The sequence below is a fragment of the Petaurus breviceps genome, unplaced genomic scaffold, assembly GCF_028583685.1.
Source record: "Petaurus breviceps papuanus isolate PSGF00001 unplaced genomic scaffold, PetGlider_PUasm1.0 98, whole genome shotgun sequence".
NCBI classification, from domain to species: Eukaryota; Metazoa; Chordata; class Mammalia; order Diprotodontia; family Petauridae; genus Petaurus; species Petaurus breviceps.
Genome location: NW_027187460.1, coordinates 57,353,204 through 57,377,818, shown reverse-complemented (window position 1 = coordinate 57,377,818; position 24,615 = coordinate 57,353,204). Strand labels below are relative to the sequence as shown.

General features: G+C 34.0%; 1 protein-coding gene across 2 annotated transcripts in view; it reads left to right on the top strand.

The window, feature by feature from the left end:
* RIMS2 (regulating synaptic membrane exocytosis 2) overlaps positions 1-24,615 on the top strand; it is a 574,369-nt gene that overhangs the window by 365,132 nt on the left and 184,622 nt on the right. For both annotated transcript variants that reach the window (XM_069081283.1, XM_069081282.1), the window contains exon 19: positions 6,892-7,064. In XM_069081283.1, coding sequence (XP_068937384.1) covers positions 6,892-7,064 — 173 coding nt within the window. The remainder of the gene's footprint in view (positions 1-6,891; positions 7,065-24,615) is intronic.

The window sequence follows — 24,615 nt, the reverse complement described above, 5'->3', positions numbered from 1 at the left end:
ATAGCTAATGAAAATATTTGGTTTGACTATGAGATTTTTCTCTTTTTTAAGAAGGGGGGAATGGGAAGTGAGAAATTCTGTTAATTAAGAAAAACAACGTTAAAAAGAGAGGTTTGGGGTGCTTATGCTACAGATGTAAAATATTGCATGCATATTCAGATAAGGTCATTATGTTGTTAGTTATGATTGTTTGACTTTTTTTACAAGAGACCTTTCACAGAGTGAGCATAATCTGTAAATACTTATATTATAAAAAGAAAACATGTCAATACAACTTTAAAAAAAGAAAAAAAGAGGGAGATTGAAGATGAAAATGAGGGAGGGATGAGAAGGGGAAAATGATTAATGAGATGAGCTTAAATAAGATTAATAACAACACAGAAGGAATTAGGTTTGGCAAAGAAAAAGTTCACTTCTCTTCTCTGAGTGTGAACAAAGGAGGATGGATAAGGAAATAGTGAGGTTTTGAAGTTTGGGGGAGAGGAGATGAGGGAACTCAAATTGGATAATCTGAGCCTTCCCTTGAAAGCAGGAAGGGAATTGATCCCCTGAGAGACAAGGAACTACAGAACTGTAATTAGTGCTAGATTAGAGAGGAGGATTTAAGGAACCACCGAGAGGGGAAAGTGATGGAGAGACAAGGAGATGTGAATCAAAAGATCATTTGCTTTAGTAAAGTTAAATGACTTTAAAATTTTGGTGGGTCTAATCAATATGGTTTCCTAGTAATAACCAGCATTTATAGAACTCTTTAAGGTTTTCAAAGTATTTTACAAATATTAACTCATTTTTTCCTCACAATCCTGGTGAGAGATTTTATTATTATATCCATTTTACAATGAGAAAAATGTGGCAGAGGCTCAGTGTCTCACACGGGGCTGCACAATTAGTTAAAGGTCTGAGGCAGTATTTGGGCTTAGGTCTTTTGTACTCTGGGCAGCTAGATGACACAGTGAATAGAGCCCTGGACCTGGAGTTGGGAGCACCAAGTTCAAACTTGGTCTCAGATATTTCCTAGGGCAAATCACTTAACCCTGTGTGCTTGTTCCTCATCTGTAAAATAAGCAGGAGAAATGATTGGCAAATAACTCCATTTCCTTTGCCAAATAAACCCCAGATGAAGTCAGAAAGATTTGGGAACAACTGAACAACAACGAATTTCCGACTCCAGGCCTAGTGTTGTATGCATTGCATTCACTGCACCACATAGCCACGTAACAGCTAATGTCAAAACATCCAGCATAGTGAATAGAAGTAAAGGTGGTGGAGATGGTGGGGTTGACCCAAGCTGAGCTTAGCAGAATATGGAAAAGGTCCCTTTCATAATATTTCTATTATATGCCCCACTTTCTGTCATCTGACCAGCCACCACCTTGGTGAAAGCAGCCTTGTCACCTTACACCTAGACTGTTGCCTTCCAGTTGTTCTTCCCACCTCCAGTCTTTCCTTACTACTGTCTATCTTCCCATCAGCTATCAAAAAATAGTCCTAAAGTGTGTCTGACTAGATCATCCTCTAATTTATAAAATCCAGTGACTCCCTATTACTTTCAGGAATAAGTATAAAATTCTCTTTTTGGCTTTAAAGGCCTTTGTAACCAGACCTCTAACTACCTCTCCAGTCTTCTTATACCTTTCTTCCCACCACTTACTCTTCCATCCAGTGACATTGATCTTATTATTCCTAGAACAAGATACTCCATTTTCTAAATCTCTGCTTTTTAATTCCTGCCCCACCCCACCCCAGAGCTGGAACACTCTTCTTCCTCATCTCCATTTCCTGCTTCTTTCAAGTCCCTACTAAAATCCCATTTTCTATAAGAAGCCTTTCCTGATTCTAGTGCCTTCTCTCTGTTGATTATTTCCACTTAATCTTGAATCAATCTTATTTGTACGTTGTCTTTCTTAGTAAGCTGTGAGTTCCTTGGGATCAGGGACAGTGCCTGGAACATGGTAGGCCCTTAATAAATTTTTATTGACAGCCTGGCTGATATTTTGACAGGAGGGAAAGAAAGCCCAAAACAGTGGTGAAGAAATGGGAGAATTATAAGAAATCATTGAACTACCTGAGTTTACCATGTAGAAGAATAGCAAGAATAGAGTCTGTGCTAATCTTATACTGTTATGTTGGGATATTGCTGAGTATAGCTAGTTCTCTCCTTAGATCAAAAGGCATCCTCTTTCCATGTGCAAATACTTGGGTAAAGCTATTGGTCATGATGCTATGTTAGCATTATAGAAGGGGAAGAAACTACTTGCAACCCTCCAATATTAATTTGCATGTATTTATAGAGAAAAGTTTTCCTTAAAAACATATTTCCAAGGCATATAAATGGAATTCAATAGTAAAATAGAATTCAGTATTTATTAGTTTGCTTTAAACACAAATTTAGGTAACATGCTTATTCCACAGTGAAGAATATGTATACTTTATAGTATTTTGAAGTGTTTTTATTAAGATAATAAGAATTGGTGTTCAGCATGTCACTTTAATAGTTATTGAAGGTAAAGGTCAAGATATTGCTTAAGACTAGGCCTAGTTTTTATATGTCATATATAATTCGACTGTCACTGTTGTCTTGCAAAAGACAGTACCTGATCCCAAGGAACGTACAGCTTAATAAGAAAAACAACATACAAATGATTATATACAAACAAGATATATTCAGGACTAATTGGAGATAATCAACAGAGAGAAGGCACTAAAATCAGGAAAGCCTTCTTATAGAAAATGGGATTTTAGTAGGGACTTGAAAGAAGCATATAAAAGAATTCAGTATGTAAGGTAGCATTTTGTACTAATCTAGAAAGAGTACAAATTTATGGTGTTTTTTTTATTTTAATTTGAATCATGTAAAGGTGGTATAAGCAAAATTAACAACAAACCATGATACAGTGTTTTTTTTCACTAATAACCAGCACTAATAAATATAGGAAATATGAAAATGTAGAAAGTTGAAAATAGCAATTAAACATCATTTTACATAGTTTTATCATGTTATCTTTTTACAACCTGGACTTTTCTTACCTTTCCAGTTTTTCTTTTATTCCCCTCTCTGTACCTTACAATCCAGCTATTTGTACTGTTGTACTCCCCCTTCATTGCCTTTCCACAGGTTGTGTGCCATGACTGTAATACTCTCCCTCTGTCTCAGTCTGTGCTTCTTAGATTCTCTGACTTCCTTTAACACTCAGTTCAACCACCATTTTTTTCTAGAAAGCCTTTCCTAATCCTCCCCACTTCTTCAGCTACCAGTGCCTTTATCTACCTTTATACACAACTTCCCTGTGTGTATCTCATATGTACCTATTTATCTAAATATTGTGACCCCCCCCCATTTAGATATAAGGTCCTTGTGAAAAAGAACTGTTTTAGGCATTTCTTTATATCTCTGGTGTTTATCACAATGTCTGGCACATAGCAAATGCTAAATAAATGTTTGTTGACTGATATATAGTAGCTCTGATTTTTCTTCCACTCATTAAGGCCTCTTCCCAGAAACACTGGTAACTTGAATATTTATCAGGGTAAGCATTTGATGCACCTTTTATTTGCCATTGTCTGGCTAAATGAGAAAATGGCCCAGTATGTATTCTGAAACTAGTTCTATTATTCCTTGTAGGGGACTTTATAATGTTAAAGCAATCACAAACTAAGACAGACATCTGATCCTTTTCTCTGACCACAATTTGCTTTGCTCCATTTATATAATAATTTCCCAGCTCCGTCTCAGCTAATAATTTTTTTTACTGTTTGTTATATTGATACTATAAATAACTTAATCTATTATATTTGCTATACTTTCTGTTGACACCCCCTCACCTTGTGCCTATCTCAGCTTATGACTTCATACTTCATTTGACTTTACTTATTCATATTACATACAAAATGAGATCTAAAATTTAATTTTAATTCACAAGCTTTACTAAGTGTTTCTTTATGATTTACCTTAAACACAGAATTTGTCATATGGCTTCCCTACTCACTAAATTGCAGTTGTTCCCTTTGGTCTCTAGAATTAAATATAAACTCCTCTGTTTGACTTTTAAAGCCCTTCACTACATGATATTAACCTCTTTCCACCTTCATTATAATTCATCCTCGTTCCCATATTCTGTTGTATACCCAGATTGGCTTTCTCACTCACACACACATTTCATTCATGTCTCCAGCCCTTTACTTGCTCATACCTGGAATGCACTTCCTCTCCACTTGCACTTCATAGTCCCTCTATTCTTTTTAAGATACAGCTCAAACTCCACCTTATAGACAAATTATTTATTTCCTGATCTTCCAAATGCTAGTGCCCCCCATAACTACTTTGTATTTATTTACTTGGATCTATGTTGCATCTATTCTAAATATACTCATCTGTGATCACATTACCTCCCATTGTAAAATATAAGTGACTTGAAAAGAACATTTACTTAATTTTTGTTTTTGTGTCTATATCCCTAGCACTAGCATATTTTCTAGCACAGAGTAGACACAATAAATGCTTTCTGATTGACTGTTGACTGTGCAACTTTGATAAATTAAATATTTTAAATTTTAATGTATGTAATTTAATGTGTACATAGAATTTTAATGCATTTAATTTAATGCATTGCCTCTTTATGAGAAGAAATGAAGTAAACTTTCACATGATTTGGATACATTTGTTGAAGTGGTACTCTGGACAAAGATTGAAAGTTTTGTTTTAAAATAAACTTTGTATCCATTCCTTCAAGTTAGCATGAACCACACTTGCTGCCATGTCTCCCTGTGATAAACTGAATTTGTCAGTATGAAGAGAGAAAGACAAGGTTTTTTTTTGGGGGGGAGGAAGGATCTTCCATTAAAACTCAAACCTACAATTTATATATCCAGTATAAGTATCTTTTGGAGGATCCAGGAAATTTTCTGAAAAATTAGGTACATTCTATATGATAAATGAAATTTTTCTCCATAAGTGAAAAGAAGCTGATAAAATATGAGTTCCCATTTAACTCATATGACCATTAATAAATTCAGCCATAATATTCACTTTGCAAATGAATAAATTCAGGCAGATACTGAGGAATGAAATTACTTTCCCTACATCACACAGCTAATTAGTAATAGTCCTGGGGCTGGACCTACAATGTCCTGATGCTTGGTCCATTTTTTGTTTTGTTTTTCCCCACTATACCAGACTATAATCTAGAATGACATCATACATATATATGTTTGTGTATATATGTTTGTATATATGATGTATATATGTGTATATTTGCTGTTTATATATATATACATATGTGAATATGTGTATATATACACACTTCTCTGCATGTGTATACATATGTATATTGCATATATATATGAATGCTTGTTTATGTAGTTTGGGGGATTGTTTTTGTTTTGGTATGGGGAACTTCTGGTGAGGAACTTCATCTGCCAATGAATATCTGTACCTTCTCTGCTTGGGAGAACGAAGAAGTTAAGGGACTTATTCAGTGTCATGCTACCAGTATATATCAGGACTTGAACCCAGGTCTACTTCATGCCAGAATCAACTCTTCACTAATCCATGCTACTGCTCATTGATATCTGAAGTGAAAAGGCATGATTTTTTATGCAGCATTATGGCTTCAAACCAAAGTAACTTTGTAATACTATCATTTTATCTCTTCATAAAACTTACCAATATGACAATTTTCAAGAGACAAAAAAAAGCTTTTTTTATTTATCATCCTGTTAATTGGAGCTTTATATTCTGTGTAGTTATGTTATAATAATAAATACTATTAAATACAAGACTCTTGAATTATTACCAATTGCCTCTTAACAATCAAAGCAGAATTAAATTATGTTCAGTGCAGTTTGTTTTACTCATGTTTTATGTTCCATTTATTTCAAAAAGAGTAAACTGTGTGCACTGGGCCTAGAAATAGGAAAGCTAGAGTCCAAATATCATCTCAGAAATTTACTATATATGTGACCCTGGGCAAGTCAATTAACCTCTGTTTGCCTCAGTTTCCTGTTTGTTAAATGGGATAATAATAGCACCTGCCTCAAAGTGTTTTGAAGATCAAATGAGATAATATTTTTAAAGTGTTTAGCATAGTGACTGGTGCTTAGTAGGTGCTATATAAATGCTTATTTCCCCTGTCTATTCACTAGAATTTTAAATTAATCAGGAAACTCTTATTTCCTGAATACTATAGAAAACAGCAACTACACTACCATAAATAAATGTCACTTTGATCATTGCAATTTCATTATAAATTATAATGAACTTTTATGGTAAGTCTAAACTTATTTAAAATTCTCTGACATAGTTTAGAGATGTCTCTTAAGGTTTTTAGGATAGATGATGTTGTTGACAATTTAGTTTCTGGACATCATACTGTTTCCATTAAAACATAACGATGGACAGCAAATTGTCAGAGAAATAAATAGCCAGTATGTTGGCTTTTGTAAGTGTGACTAAACATTTTATAATATAATTACTTTAATTTTATGTGAAAATCAAAAACTCCTTTTTTCTTTATTAAACAACATACTTATATCCCTCTCACTCTTTTCTTCTTTCTCATCACTCCATCCCACCTTCCTTCTTTCTTTCTTCCCCCTTCCCTCCACATCTCATGGTAATATAAAAACAACCTTAATGACTGCCTTAATGGCCAGCATTGAGATATTCTGGAAATATCCTTCTAATGCCATCTATAGAAATAAGTAATTCTGTATAAATTGAACTGTTCTTTTAGAAAAATTGCTTTTCATTTTCATGTTAGAAACTATAGGGTCAGTTTTTTTTTTTCTAAGCAGTGGTGTTCCTGTGGAAAATTTAAGTCCTGGAAGGAGAAGAGGAGATTGCTTTGTGTTTGTGCTTATAACTTCTATATGTTTGTTGATCTGTGTTAACAGTATCGCTCAGGGCGGGACCTTCATCGAGGTGCAGACAATGTTTCCACTAAATCTTCAGACAGTGATGTAAGTGATGTGTCAGCTGTATCAAGGACTAGCAGTGCATCTCGTTTCAGCAGCACGAGTTACATGTCTGTCCAATCAGAACGACCAAGAGGAAATAAGAAAATCAGGTGAGTAAATAGAACTTACATGGGGAAGCTCTTCTCAGTGCATTATAGGCGGTTTTCATTTTTCCTTTAAAGAAAGCTAAGGTACACTTTCCTAAAAGATATATGCATCAAGCAATAAGGTAAAAGAACATTGGAGACATGATTTGTATTACTATTAGGATCTTATTTCCGATTTCTTGAACAGGGAAAATTTTCTTGAAACCAGTAAGAATTTCCCCTGCTATACAATGTGAAATGGTGGCAATGTCCATACTTTTTGTTCATGTTAACTATTTTTAATTAAATAATTGTATTTGTATACATTTGCTATATGGGAACTTCAGTTATTGAAAACAAAAAGCAATATAGAAAATAATTTTCTAGTATGCTTTCTGAATGTATATTAGTGACTCAGAAAAATAGTACAGTTCTTGATACTTTTATCAATAGATTTCTATCATATGCCTCTTAGGTTTTTACACATGCATGAAAAAAATTCTCTTTTATAAGAGAATTTAAAATTCATTTTATTAATTCCTTTAAAATAGAAATGAGAAAGCTATACTTTAAATCTAGTCTATGAAAATTCCAGGTGCGTGTACCAACATTATGTGAAAAAGTTATATTCAATATAGGTAGTCCTCATGGATAAAAATAATATCCATAACACAGATTGCATATGCTTTTGCCTTGTTTGCATACAGCCTCATGAGAGGGGAAAATGTGATTTACAAACCATTCTGAGTAAGTGTTGGCCCCTTAGTGCTTCTCTGCTAAATACAAGTTTTCAACTTTAAAAATAAAACAGAATTTTTATTTATACTTTTCTATTTTACTTTTCCATTCTCCTTTCTGTTTAATTTATTTTTGTGTACTATATGCATGTTTTTTCCTGACTTTCTTTTTTGTTTGTTTGTTTGTTTGCATGCCTTCTTCAATTTTGACTTCCTACAAAAGATCAAAAGAAATAGAGGAGGGTGGGCAAGAAGGGGGTATGCATGAGGAGATAGTTTGTGAGGAAAAGAAACAGGAAGAAGAACTGAAGGAAGAAGGAATTAATGAAAAAGAACAAGGGAAAGAGCTAACAAAAAATTCTGATAATGAAAAAAACAAAGAATCAGGAGATGAGGAAAAAATACAAGATAAAACTCAGGAAAGGAAAGAAACAGAACAGTGGAATTCAAAAGATTTGCAAAGACGATTCTCACAAGATGATGACAGGTAATATATACTTATTTCTGTAGAGCTTTCCCATAAGTAACTTAGTCCCCCTCCTCCATCCTGAAAACTGTTTTGTTTGTTTTACTTCTCTTTTTTTACTGTCTACTTCATGCTTATCACAATTTTTGAATGGCTTAAAATTTTCTTCTATAATATATTGAAATCATGTCAATAATCATCACTTGCCTTCAATTTGTTTATTGAATTATACTACTGTGCTTTAATTTTTGAGACTGTCCATGTATGATAAATAAAGTTAAAGATTTCTTTTTAGATCATTTAAATCAATTATATTTTATGAGATTGATAATAAATCTGGCATATATTGTAGTATCTGCACAAATTTCAACAATAATCTATAAATGGTATATATCTTTGAGTAGAAGAAAGACCAAATCTTTAAAATAATAAAGCTTGGAAGCTGTTTAAAAATTTAAACTACTTACTAAATAATTTAGTAATTAGGTAAAATAAATTTCACACAAACAAGAAAATTCAGAAATGAATGGCAAAGTAGCCGTTCATTGTTGGTACGGTAGCAAAAGAAAGTTTTATCAAGTATTTATTTCTCCGCTTTGAGCCATAAGAAGACTAGGCATCTAGGTTTTTGTGGGCTTTTTAGTATTCCTTCCTTTGTACCCTCCCATCCCACAACAGCAACAATAACAACAACAACAAAATAAAAGAGATAAGAAACTATCCTGGAAAGTTGGTCCTATTAAATTTATTCTGAAGTAAATGTAACATATGATTCCTCTCCTTGAAAAAGCAGGCAACCAAGGAATGCCCAGTAAGGGAGTGGTTTTATTTCATACTCGGTAACTTTTAGACTAAACAGATTGACTGGGACAACCAGTTAGTTTCAGGGGGAGATAAGGGTCAGATGATGGCAAGTAACCAAGCTGAGAAAGCAAGATATGAAAACATACAATTTTAGTACCTGATAGAACATAATATTAATGATTATGGTGATAATGCCGATATTTATATAGTACTTTAACGTCTGTGAAGTGTTTTATATATCTTATCTCTTTGTATTCTTATAATAACCCTGTAAAGTAGGTACTGTTTCTATCCCCAATTTACAAATTAAGAAACAGAGGCCAAGACCCTGGACGTGACCAGGGTCACACAGCTAATAAATATCTGATTCAAATAAAAATTTGAACTCATTCCTGACTGCAAGTCTAGTTATTATATCCACTGTACCAAGTAGCTGAACAGAACAAAAAAAAAAATTAATAGGAGCACAATAACAAATTATCACTTTGTAAAACAAAAATGTGAAATTTCTTATTTCAAATCCATTTATCTTAATGATTTAAACTAAGTCCCAGAGAGGTTAAATGACTTGCCCCAAACCATACATCTAGGAAGGGGTAAAAGTGGGATTTGAATACAGACTTCTTTGATTCTAAGGCTAATGGTCTTTCTAAAGTTATTTATTGGGGGCAGTTAAGTGGCACAGTGAATAGAGCATCGACCCTGGAATCAGGACTGAGTTCAAATTTGGGTTCTGACAGTTGACACGCTTACTAGCGTGTGACCTTGGGCAAGTCACTTAACCTCAATTGCCTTGCCTTTCCCCCTCAAAAAATAAAATAAAATGAAGTTACTTATTACAACTGATTTCTTAAAGCTTCACTTGAAATAGTAACAAAAATTGAAATTTTTGTTAATTAAAACCATAATTTTACTTATAATTAGTCATCAATATGTATATTATGCCAAAATTTGTATGATTATAAGGTAACCAAATTGCTGGTTGGGCTTTATGCTTTCTAAAGCATTGAATATGGGAGATAATTTTTCCTAATGGGCATATTATCTAATTAAATAAGATATTTTATTTTCTTCATTTTCATAAAAGTGTCACATGTTAGCTAGTGTCATATACCTGTAATCCATAATCATATTTCAAATGTTTTTGTGTTAAATAATTTTAGTCTAAACTGATTATCTCTATGATGTCTTGATTTCTCTAACCACTAATTACACTAGGGAAAGATTCTTTGATTTATTTCTGAAGAAAATTATGTAATTTGTGAATCGCAGAACTAGTATCCCATTAATTCAGATGAATACTTTCTATGCATTTGTAGAAAATGGTTACACAATGTTTTTCACTTTCTCTACAGAAATTAAATAAGTCACTGCAACCCATAATAAGTTATTTTCTACTCAATAGACTCTAGTGATAGCAACATGTTCTCCAAGAGTAAAGTAATGACACTATACCACTCATATGTTTGGATATCAAGGCCATAGTAAGAACCAAAATAGTCAGCTATATGTAGGATATTGGAATTTTGAAGGATGAGATAGTTCCCAATGGCTTCTCCTCTTATAAGTGGGTATATTAGATAGTCCCTAGTCAAGTTAGAAGAAAAACATCTTTTTCATAAATGTTTGTGCTACAGTAAAATATATATGTGGATTATCACTTTTTCAGTTGTCTGCCATATAATTGGAAGCTTCTATCTGCTTTTTGGCTAGGAGGAATAAGCATTTTTAAGTGACTACTCTATACCAGGCACTATAGTAAATTCTTTATTAATATAATCACATTTGATCTTCACAGCAATCCCATGAGGTAGGTGGTGTTATCTCTATTTTTCAGTTGAGGAAACTGAGTCAAATTGAGGTTAGGTGAAGATCCCAGGGCTACACAGTTAGGAAATGTCTAAGGCTGGATTTGAACTCAGGCTTTCCTGATTTCAGACCCAGCACTTTACCTACTGTGCCACTTAGCTGCCTCTGGCTAAGCCTTTTGATATCAAGAATTATCCTCACTCTAAGAATTCTCAGGGGATAATTTTTTTCTCTCCCACCAGGCAATCCTCTCTCTGTAAATAAAGGTATGCCTGAAGATGTATACTATTTAAAGAATGGTGATAATTGTCCATTTTACTTCTATTACCCATTACTTATCCTCTTATGTGAAAATACAAGGGATCAGGAGAACTTTAAAATTTTCACAATATCCATAGTAGCATTCAAAGAGTGATTGATACAAATTCATAAACATAATTGTTCACATTTGTCTTTAATGAGATTTGTGAGTCATATGACCAATGGCATGGAAGATGACATTTTCTCCAATCCCCATACACTCTTAAAAATTCTTTAACATAAGAATTATGTTCAAGAAGTAAAGTAATTACAGCTATCTTGAGAAGATAAGATACCAAAAAGTTTGATGAGGGAACAACCTGATGAATTAACAGCAGAAAAGTTATTACTAATATGCTCACTATTTTATGGAAAAGGAAACTGATACTCAGAGATTTTTTTAAAAGGACAAATAAACAACATATTTTATTAGAAAGGACACAGAACTTGGAGTCTTAAAACCTAACTAGTCCTTGTTTGTCTTTGAGGAAGACACTTAAGATCTCTAAGTCTTAGTTCCCTCACCTGTATAATGGAGATTAATACTATCAATACTATCTACTTTATAGAATTGAGTATTTAAAAACTAATGCACTGTATAAATGAATTGTTATTTTAAGTGACCTTTCAGAGGCCATACAGATAGTCACAGAACCTAAAAAGAACCCAAGTACTCTCCCCTGAATACTTGCAGTTTTATTTCAACAGAGCCTGATAAAAATAATATGATTGCTATAAATTTTCTGAGTATTACAAGGATTCCAGTAAATCACAAGCTTAATCATGTTCTACAAACTGAGCCATAACTATAATACACAGTAAAAGCATGAAAGAATCTGAGCAGATCCTGTATCTTCCATGTAACAATGTTATGAAATATTTACACTAAAGTAGTTTTTCTTCTGAAAAACTCTCCGAAAAAAAAAAGATACAGAAAATAACTTGCTTCCATGGACAAAGAAAGTCAATAATAGTGTTAGAATCTAAGAACAAGTGATGCATGTGCTAAAAATCTGTACCAATTTTAAAATATAATAAAGCCAGCATTCTAAAAATTAAATACATGACTATTATAACTTTATAGATATTTCCGGACTTCCATTTTTAAACACACTTAAGGAGACAACATAGAAAAGGAAAAAAACAAAGAAAGCTGAAGTTTGAATTTCACCTCTGTCATTTACTTTCTTGTAATCTTAGCTAAGTCTCTTAATTTTCTATGAACTCAGTGTCATTTATAAAAAAGGAAGTGATAGTAGACCTAGCATTTTACTGGGGATAATGCAACACAGGTTTTTAAATCAGCTATTCTGCCAACTTGGCACATGAACTTAGGAAAATCACCTAACCCCTGTGGGCCTCAACTTTTTTGTTTTGTTTTATTTTAAACCTTTGTAGCACCTGTTTCTAATTTGGCTTAATCACAGGAAGAATAGCCATTTGTATTGTCATTTGAAAATGTCTTGTAGGGAGGTATTTTTTTTTTTCCTATGGAGTAAGGAAAAGTACAGGGGTTAATTTTTATCTACAATGTTTTATGATGTGTCTGTGAAGGAGAAAGAAAGGAAATAGAGAGATCTTTTTTGTTGAAGCTCTTTTAACTCTGTCTTGTAAAGAGAATTTTCAAGAGACTGTTAAAAAAGGATAGCTTGAAAAAAGCTTGACTTAAGATGTTTCCTGTGAAAGCTAAAGAAAGTACAAAGGGTAAGGACTAATATAACATTTCCTAAGTTACCAAGAAATATGACAGTGATTGTTGAAAAATTTAAAATCAGTATCTGAAGGGCATTGAATTGTAATGTTTTTTTTATTATTATTATTTTTAAGCAATTGGGGTTAAGTAACTTGCTCACGGTTACACGGCCAGTTATTTCTGGGTGTGGTGCTGAGTGTCTGAGCCCGGGATTCGATCTCCAGGTCTTCTCAACACTGGAGCAGGTGCTCGTAAATTGCTGTGCTACCTGGCCACCCCTAATTGTAATGTTTTTATTTGGAAGTGACAAGGAGTCATATTTCAGTTTAAAGGGTGTGAGATGACTTTGACTGTGAACTTTCAAGTTGCCAAAATGTTATAAGTAGTCTTTATTATTGTCCAAGAAAAATATTAACATGCTAGTTTGCATTTAACCATAGTCCTGCCAGAAACAACTTTTATTATTTTATCATTATTCTAATACAGACTATTCTCTGGAGAGAGAAACATTCAGACTGACATATTCCCTTCAAGCCCTCAGATAATTCTCATATAAGACATTTTGGAGTAACTTTTATAGAAAGGGTTCTTACAGAAAAACAAAACAAAAACCTTTATAACACGAGTTCATGATCTTTTAAAATAGTTCATAATATTTTAAATATTTGATTCTCATGGTAATCTTATGTAATTAATTTTATTCATTTAAAACTATTATTCTGAGGTGTCCATAGACTTCACCAGACCAGCTATGACACAAAAACAACATTAATGACCTCTGATTTTTAGGAATCTTGATCAAGGAAAATGACACACTTTGGTAAGCTTTAGTCTCCAAAACCACTTAATCTCTCTTTGACTACTCCTTTCAAAGACTTTTCCTCAGCTGACCACGGTTGACCTGAGAATCCTCCTCAAAAGAGCACCCTTCCTCTATGATCCATACCCTAATACCTTTAAGAAATGGGAAAGATGGTATTGCCCTTAGATAAATCATAATTCTAATACCTTCAGGTATTCTAGTTAGTCATTCAACACTTATTAAGTACTATTAAATATTACTGATTAAGTGCCAGGGACTGTGCTAAACCCTGGAGATGCAAAGAGAAGCAAAAGACAAAAGCAAAAAAAAAAAAAATGCCCGGGAGAGGCAATAATCCTCGTATAGACAAAGCCATCTACAGGATAGAGAGGGAGCAAATGAGGGAGGAGGGCATTAGAATTCAGACGGTTGAGAAAGGCAGCAGGGCAGTTAAAGCTGTGCATTGAATAGAGCGCTGGTCCTGGAATCAGGAAGACTCTTCTGCCTAAGTGTAAATCTCTCCTCAAACATTTGCTATTTGTGTAACCCTGGGCAAATCACATAATTCTGTGTATCTCAGTTTTCTCATTAGTAAGATGAGCTGGAGAAGGAAATGGCAAATTACTCCAACATCTTTGCCAATAAAACTCTAAATGGGACACGAGTGAAAAACTACTGAACTGAACTGAGAAAGATTTCCTGTGGAAGGTGAGATTTTAGTTCAGACTTAAGAAAGCCTGGGATGCCAATAGGCAGAGAGGAAGAGGGAGAGGATTCCAGGCATGGGCGACGACCAGAGAAAATGCCGGGAGCCAAAAATGAAGTTTCTTGCTTGTGAGACCACAAGAAGACCACTCTCACTGTTCAGAAAAGTACATGGCCAAGAATAAAGTATAAGAAGACTAGAGAGGTAGAAGGGGAATTTGAATACCAAACAGAGGATTTTTTATTTGATCCTGAAGGCAAGAGGGAGCCACTGGAGTTTATTGAATAAGGGTGTGACATGCTAAGACCTTTACTTTAAGAAAATTACTTGGAAGCTGAAATGGTGAATGGATTAGGTTAGGGAGAGACTTGATGCAGGCAGACCCACCAGCAGGCTGTTGCAATAATATGGGACTAGGGTGATAAAGGTCTTTAGGTGGATCAATAAGAAGGCCTTTTGTCCTTGTTCTTGTTTGATCATTACCCAATTTACTTCAAGAGAGCAGCCCTTCTTATAGCTAATTTGGAGAGGAGCAGGATATTGTTTTGGAATTGATAGTTCAAAACTTCTAATTGTTGGACAGAGTGGTACATATTGCTGCTAAGGGAGACTGAAACAGGTGTACATATTGAGCTCAGGATTTCAGAGCTGTAGTAGAGGTATGACCATTTGTTTTCCATACTAAGACTAGAACTAGTATCATAAGACCAGCAGGTTTGTGAATGGATGCTGTTTCAAGCCTAGGAGATAAGGAGACCCAGTTTCTCAAAGAAAAAAAGTAAGGAAAGAAAAAGACCGATAAAGGTTTTTCTTTCAGATTAGCCCAAAAACTCCAAATTTTTAATTGCTTGGGGGGGGGGGGCGGTAAGAAGACAAGGGACTTTATTTACTTCCACATTATTGATTTTATTTTAACAAGTTTTAGAAGAATAACAGCTATTGGAAAGGAGGTTTTTCTAGTTTGTTCAGGAAGTAATGTTGAATAAACTGATGTGGGGACTTGTTATGAGAAAAAAATGAAAATTTATTAATTAATAAGAAACTATTTAAAATATGCTTGAATTATTCTAGAATTTGGGATGACAAAACTGATTTGAAGACTGAGAAGTAGCCTAGAAGTCAGGTTGGTTGACCCCAGATTCCTATCTAAAATCCCACAGATACAAAATGTTATCTCTAAGTTTCCATATAACTATTACATCTATTATATAATTCTAGATCTTTTGTATCAAGTGACATTATATTTGTAAAGCTTCTTTGTAACTGTTAACTAAGGTCTTTAAATGATGCATGTGAATCATAATAATTATTTTTATTAGTTTCCTGGTGATAGAAAATATTGTTCAGTAAATGATGCATATATTTTGTAGAAAAAATGGTAATTTAATGGCTAGGAATATTATTCATTAGTTGTTGCTTTTTTAACAACTTAGTCCTATATAAAAACATTCAAAGTATTTCCTGTTTTTAGTCTAAGAAAAAATATAAATTTGATTTGGAACCAGTTTCCAATACATTTGGACTATTTAAATATGAAAGACATATTTATCAAATAAGTTATTAAACTATATTATTGGCTAGTGATTATAATTCAATAGTGTGAAAAGCACAAAAAAAGCTAGTGTGATCTTAAGCGATATTAAGAGAGATAATAACACAGTAATAACCACATTGTGCTATGACTGACTTTGATAGACTTATCTCTTCTTAGCAATGCAAGGATCTAAGACAGCTCCAAAAGACTCATGATGGAAAATGCTCTCCACATCCAGAAAAAGAACTATGGAGTCTGAACGTTGATTGAAACACATTATTTGCTCTATCTCTATTTCTTTTTTTTGTTTGTTTTTTCTACTTCCTCATGGTTTCTCTCATTGGTTCTAATTCTTTACAACATAACTAAAGTGAAAATAGGTTTTATATGAATGTATACATAGAGCCTATTTCAGATTACATGATGTTTTGGGATAAGGGGAGAGATGAAGAAAAAATTTGGAACTCAAAATCTTATGAAAGTGAATGTGAAAAACTAAAAATAAATAAATAATTTTTAAAAAAGAATAATGATGAATGTAATAAGCTCAAATGAGAGAATATGTATCTAATTTTTAAAAATCTTATATGAATGTTAGGTATAATCTTCATGTTTGCGATTTGAAAATGTATATAATAAACCAGAAAATTTCCACAAAATAACAAAAATGTAAATGAATGTTACCGGATTCTATGCATTTTGTCATGAAAGATGACAAGAATTGATCATTTTAAGGTAAACTGGACATTGGTCATTTTAAGGTAAACTGGACTATAATAATTCTATAAAACCATGTCAATGTTTCAAATTTTTTAAAACATTTTTTATTTAAAGTTTTGAGTTCCAAATTCTTTCCCTTCTTTCTTCCCTTCCCTGTCTCCTCCCTGAGGTAGTAGGTGTTCAGATATAGATTATACATATGCAATTTCCATATTAGTCATTTTGTATAAGAACACTAAAATAAAAGAAAAAAAGAGAGGAATAATGTCCAGAACTAGGGATTTAATGATGCTGTACTCAGTTGCCATCCTACCACATATGAAGTATCTTTTAGTTTAGAGTGCTATTTTTATTTTTTAATTATTTTTATTATGTGTTATTTCATTAAATATTTCCCAATTATATTTTTTATTTTTAACATTAATTTTTTTTTAAAAATTCGATTTTAAAATTCTCTCCCTCTTGTCCCTTCCCTAGCCAGTGAGAAGAAAAGCAATATGACATCAAGTATACTTGTGAGGTTATGTAAAATGTAATTTAATAATAGCCATGTTGCCCCTCCCCCCCAAAAGAAAACAACACAAAACAGCAAAAATATATAAAGAAAATGAAAAAAGTGTGCTTCATTCTGCACTGAGTTCAGTTCTCTCTGGAGATTGATAGCATGTTTCATCATGAGTATTTTGGAATTGTCTTGGGTCATTGTCTTAATAAAAGTAAAGTTTTTCAACATTACCATATTGCTACTACCATTCAAAAATCATAGAAACATAAATAATTTCATTAAAAGATAATTACAACAATGAGACAACACAGACAAGGCTGAAGTTATTTTGACTTCTTTCTACAGTCCTTTACTCATTATATACTTTTAGTTTTGTATTAATTTTTATGTTTGTTCTAACTAGTCAGTGGTTTGTAGCACTAAGGCAATATTCACAGCACCTATAGCAACTATGAATATGCCAGCATAGTTCTTAATTGCAAAATATAACAGACTGTTCATTTATAAGACAGAAACAAAACATTTATTCAGATACCAGAAAGCAGAATCCCATCACCAGAAAACCACATTCATCATAGCAACAAAGAAATCTATACACAATAACAGTGCAGAGAGCAATACCATCCCAAAGCCTTCCCACAAACAAGCACTCACAATAATAGCTGTCTGCTTGCCTGCGTCCTCTCTCTTCCCCAGTTCTATCTGCTCTGACTCCCAGTTTCCTCTGGGCTCTGTTCCACCCATTCACCAAACTCCTCCCACCACCAGTTCCACATGACTACATTTGGCCTATTAAAGGACAGGTAACATTTTCAAATTCCCATTACTATTGCATGGCTTGACTGTACACAATTAGTTGATTAAGAAATAATTTAATAACAAGTCACTTCCTGGTTTTAAAATGCAGGCATTTAAATTTTTTTTTTCCATTTGTTTTGTTACTTAATGTTTGCTGTGTTCAAAAAGAGGCAGCATAGCTATGGAAAAAAATAATCTTTTAGTCAACAGCTAAATTTATATACTGCTTCTAGCACAGACAGACTTTGTGACCCTGATCAAGTCACTTAACTTCTTTGTGTTTCATTCATCTCTCTAATTTGCAAAGCAGATGCCAATTTGCATTTGTAGAAGGAATTTCCTCATGGGGATATCCCTTATATCAATAAAATCACAGTGCCTGTCATATGGTAAACTCTGAATAAGTGCTTTATCTATTATACCCTTGTTTCACTATCCCAAGACCAGGCTCAATTTCCCCTCAATGTTCTATGGGTACTCTTGGCAGGTCACATTATTTCTTTCGTAATGCCGGTGACTAGCATCTGTTCTGGGTTTGTTTCCCCTTCCCAATGTTAACTACCAGTGACTGATTCCATTTCTATTTAATCAGCTAACAGCTATTAACTTTACAGAGATATATTTATTTGGAAAGTATTACAAGAATAAAAGTATAAAAAACTTCCCCCAAACCTCAGGAGCACACTCTTTCTTTCCATGTTACCATAGCTTCTGAGGAGAGCAGGCTAAGAGTTATCACAGTTTTTGGCACGGCATTGGTTGTGCCAAGATCATTTCCAAATCTAGTATTGCTGCTAGGTGAGTTCACTTTTCAGCTATATCTGGATGAACTAGGAAGATCACTTCTTACTCTTTGGAGTATAAGTGCTTGGCTAACTGCAAAACCTGACATGGAGTAAACTCCTGAATTCCTAGACTTCCCAGCTACTTTCTTTCCTTACCTTCATAGCCTCTAATACACCTAAAATAAAAGAATAAATGATGAGGTAGAGAGTTGAGAACCACATTCACAGGATCACATATCAGCCTTGGGGGAGAGAGGGCAGGATACTTCTTGTAGCAGTGTTTCACAAACTACAGGCCATGGGTCAAATATGACTGGGAGATAAGACATTTTTTTTATCTTTAAATTAAGTTTTATTATATATAAAAATGTTATAAACCTTTCTTAGCTGTGGGCCATGAAAAACAGGCCTAGATATAGTTTGCTGATCCCTACCTTAGGAAATTATCTCTCATAAGACATCTTTCATCTAATCAAACCAAGAGAAAAGCTCCAATCAAAAAAGAAAGTTAAAGGCAGAGGTCAACTGAAACCTTTTGAAGGCACCTCCATTTCCGAAAGAAAACAAAAGAGGAAGCCATTTAACACATGATTAACAGAACAGAACTAGTCATATAATGTGTACATCTGCTCCAAAATCTCTCCATGTCATCACAATATTGTCTGACTTCCTCATTTTATAGTTGAGGAACCTGAGGCCCAAAGAGGTTAAGTGGTTTGCTTAGAGACATACAGCTAGGAAGTATCCAAGGAATGATTTGAACTCGGGTTTTCCTGGCTCCAAATCCAATGCTCTATCCACTACATTTGCATTTAGAGAGAATTTCACTATTGCTATGATTCAGTCTCCTCAATTGTATAGTTATTTTTTCTTGTCACTGGACAGAGTATCCAAATCTAATCAAAGAAGTGTCAAATTCACCACCCTACTCATGAAACTCCAGAGACCCAAACCAGATTGAAATATAATTGAGAAACAGTCATGAGACCAGTGTCACTGGATCAAAATATACTAGCATATCCTAGCAATATACTATATGCTAATAATATTATTATCACTATTAATTTTCCTGTTTGATCTTTTGAGTCTTAAAGGTAGTGTTATAAACATGCTCAGTCTAGCAATAAATAATTTTTGTTAGAAAGCCAGGAAGGTTTTCATTATATTTATTTTACATTTACTTCCTTCTGAATAAAGGGATAGCTCCCCTTAACGGAGTACACTGACTCAGACAATTGTGAGCCTTTTTATATTGCTTTTATACTGCTTCCATTAAAATTTCCTACCTTGTTCTCCACTGGCTAGGTACAGCCTCCTGAACTGCCCACATCATGCTCCCCTCACATAACTTGGGAAACATGCCTCTAACCCCTATAAGCCTCTAACCCCTACCTGATCAGAAGCCTGGCCCTCTGATTAGAACTAGTCACCTCTGACCTACATTCTGCTATCAAAGATAGGAGCACTTTTAATTATGTGGAAACAAAATTCCTCCCATCATTTTCCACATTTCCCCCTTTTTTCTTTTATTCAAGTTTTTGTTTCCACATCTTTAATACTCCCTGACTCTCTTTCTCATATGCGTTCTTCCCCTTATCTATCTCCCCTATATTATGATGGATCCTAAATAAGAATGTTTTTAAATGATGGAAGGAAAAGTTAAATTTTAGTTAGTGAAAATGAAAATGTACTTTTTTCTTATTTAAGTACACAGACTCCCTGAGACCTATTCATGGAGCTTAGGTAGACCTGTGTATCCCAGGTTAAGACCATGACCTAGATCTTCAACCAGATGGATATATGGATATATTTACCTTATAATTTTGCCCCATTAGCAACTTGGATACATAAGGAATATAATTTATAAGTTCCTACCCCTCCCCACCAAAGGCAGATAAAATAAGTCATCTAATGTGAAAGCTATCCACTGGTTGACTCTTCGAAAACTAGATTTTGAATATGTAATGAATTTTTTCTATATATACAAACAAATATATGCTTCTGAATTGTTTTCCAGTAGTTGTGATGGCTTATACTTAGTCATCCATTCTTTCTCACTTGGTTCTAACCTTTCTATCTTTGTAAAAACATTAATAGCTAATATTTATAATGCTTATTATGTGTTAAGGACTGTGCTAAACACTTTACAGTTATTTCGTTTGAAACTTACAGCAACCTGGGGAGATAGGTGCTATTACTATTCTCTTTCCCAACCCCTCTTAATTCTAGTGCTTCCCTCTATTATTTCCCTATTTATCCTGTTCATATAGGTTGTTTTATACCTGTTTTTTTATATGTTATCTCCCCCAATTACACTGTAAACTTCGTAAGGACAGGGAATGTCTTTTGTCTCTTTTTTGTATCCCTAGAATTTAGCACAGTGTCTGGCACATAAGAGGCAATTAATATGTGTTCTTTTTTAAATTAATCCCCATTTTACAGAGGAGAAAACTGAAGTAAACAGAGGATAAGTGAGTTGCCTAGGGTCAAACAGCTAGGAAGTGTCTGAGGTCAGATTTGGACTCAGGTTTTCCTGACTCCAGATCTAACATTCTATCTACTGTATCACCTAACTGTCCCTAATTGTAATGACATATCAGATAATATCAGGCATAAAGCCTAGATCTGTGAAAATGGAACATATTTATCTTTGTTATAACTAGGCCACATAAAGATAAAATATACCATATTGACTTAATTACTCTGTTCCCAATTACCAAAACACATTATCTTTTTCTCAGGCTTCATCTTAATTTCTCATCTGTTGACATTATTGATCACTTTGTAACTCTATTTTCTCTTTCTCTCTATAAAATTGTACTATCCTGGTTCTCTCCTTTTCCTATCTGACCACCTCTTTCTCAATCTTATTTGCTGTTTGAATTCTCTTTTTAAGGCTTATATCTCAGTCTTGGTTTTTTCTCCCTATAGTCTTTTTCTTGGAGCATACATCTACTCTCAGTTTCACTAATCACTTCCATATAGCCAAATCTGTATTCTAGCCATGCATTCCCATGAATGTTTATTGTCTCACACTTCTACCATAACCTCAAATTCAACATGTCTAAAGTGAAATTCACAATGTTTTTCTAGGGATTAATTCGATTTCTTTTATTTCTCTAATTTGGCCAATATTGTCATGTTCTGCCAGTCACCAAGCTCAAAATCTTGTTTACATCTTGGAGTTCTCTTTTCTTTTATCCCTATGTATTTAAAGATGGTCATCAGTGTATCTATTTTTTTAATTAAGTTCATGGAATCAAGTTAAGAACACCTAATAATAGCCTATACTCTTAATATTGATTGACCTCATGACTGCCTTCAGGTCCAACCACTCATATGTCTAAAACAAAGATTTCATTTTCTAGAGCAGGAAAGACTTTCTTTCTCTTTTCTTCAACTAAATGTAAGTATATTAAATGAAATATTACACACAGCTTAGAAATTCTAAGTTTTATGGTAATCAAAATCTAAATTGAAAGTAACACATAAGGAATAAACAAACTTGCACACCTAGCCACTTTAACTAATAGACAAGTACCTTTGACAAGAAGTTAAAAGGATCACAGCATCACTTCTAAGTATTATCATCTCAGAGCTTTATATTCTGATACTTTTCCTTTTACCAACACCAAGTCATAGTACAAGGTCTCTTCTGACCCTCCTAGACCCTGATGACTAATCTTTCAACAACTGCCTTGGATATGTCTCCTAAACATTGACTCTATTTGTTGTGGCTTCTTCCTTCATTAGATTGTGAGCAACTTGAGAGCAGGGACTGCTTTTCACTTTTCTTTCAGCAAAAAGCATTTATTAAATGCCTACTATGTACCAAGCACTATGCTAAGTGCTTTACAAATGTTATCTTATTTAAGCCTCACAACACCCTGGAAGGTTGGTGCTGTTATCACCTCCATTTTACAACTAAGGAAATTGAGGCAAAAAATGTAAGTGACTTGCTCAGGTCACACAGTGTCTGAGACTGTATTTGTACTCAGGTCTTCTTAACTTCAGGCCCAGTGCTCTATCCATTGCACCACCTAGTTTCTAACTCAGTGAATACTTTATTGTTGTTCAGTCATTTCAGCCTCAGGCTCTGTGTGACTCTGGGCAAGGGAGGAAAACTACCTGCTATAAGACAATTTCTGGGCCTCTCTTCTTTTGGCACAAAAATGTTTGATGAAATTAATTTAGTGCTTTAATATTTACAGAGTGCTTTATTTTCATTGTATCTTCGGATCCTCCCAACAACCTTTGCAAAATAAGTACTACAGGGATAGGGATTGAACCGGTGATTTCACTGATACAAAGAACTTGCCACACATCCATTTCTATCTCAACCCCATGGGAAAAAAAAGATGAGAAGAATGTGTTAATGAATTATAATTATTATTATAGGTACAGGACCTCTGATTTCATTGTTATAGTAAATTATTTTCACCAACACATCAATACTTCTCTGTAACTTATATTCTTAGAGAGCTGATTTGAGAAGTTGTATGATTTTCCCAGAGTCACACAGTATGTTAGGAATGTGTTCCTGTCTCCAAAGTCAACTCTCTATCCACTATGCCACACTGTTTCTTGAGGCAAGTATTAAAACAATTACTTCTTCTTTATAGATAAGAAAATTGTTTAGAGAGGTTCTGACTTTCCCATGGTGTAAAGCCAATCACAACAGCTCTCCTGAAAACTTCTGCTTTGAATAATTTTAAGGGTCTTATCACATAGTATAATTAATTCTCTATTTATTCAGAACTAAACATTGTTCAGTAAAGTGTAACATTCACAACAACATAACATAGCAACTTATAACTAAAGTGGCCACATAGTCCTAAATAAAAGATATCATTCAGTATATCTTATAACATTCCTCAGAATCCCCACAGCATATATTATTGTATCCCCAAAGTCAGGAGGTCCAAGGCTAGGGTTTTCCTAATATAACACATCCTTAAGGTATAGCAGAAAATACAAATACCATCTACCCCATATTGCAATAAAGTACAATCTCTTCAATCAATACACAAGTGTCCAAGTAGAGTCCTCTCTCACCTTGACTCACGGAGGCTGACTTCCAAATCCCATGGCTCTTCCTCTGTGGGGTGAGCATTCCCAGCTCTTGCCTGGATTCACAAGACACTCACCTGAATTCACACATACGCCTATCTCTGCTCCTGCTCCTTGTCTCAGCTTTACAGGGGCTACCCCACTCCAAGCTCTTCTTGCTCCTAATTGACAGCAGGCTCCAGGGACTCCTGCTCTCAGCTTCTGTTTCTAGGAAAACAAAGCTTAACAGGGCTACAACAATATTTACACACTTTACCAGCACTATCATCTCAATTCACTTTCTGGATAAGAAATCAACACAGATCAACAGAGTACTGACATCACAAATGTTCTTTCAGTTAGGCCCCACACAAGCAAGTTCCCCTAGCCTGATCACACTTGCTTCTGTCTCTCTCAGTTGCTCTTTGCTCTCCCTCCAAGCAAGGAATATATACTGTTTCCAGTCATAGAATCTTAATTCAATCAAAGGCTCTTAATTCACTCAAATACCCTCAATTCAACCAAAGGTAAGCCTCAGTCAAAGGCACTTGATTGACTAAAACTCATTCCAGAAAAACAGCAAAAAGTCCTACTTTGCTTACCATTACACATGGTCACAATTTCAGAAGTGGAATATAAAATCAGGTCTCAGTGGATTCCAAGTCCAATAGTTATTTACATATATTTCCACTAGAGAAAAGGTATAGAGGATGCAGAAAGGAACAGTCTTCACAGGAGAAGAAAATCTATGATAATTTTTAACCTTTTTTAAGAATAAGAGTTGCTCTTATATTTAGAGGGAGATAAAATGTCTTTATGTGTGGTTGAAATATATATGAAATCAATGAAATATTAGCAAATATAGGT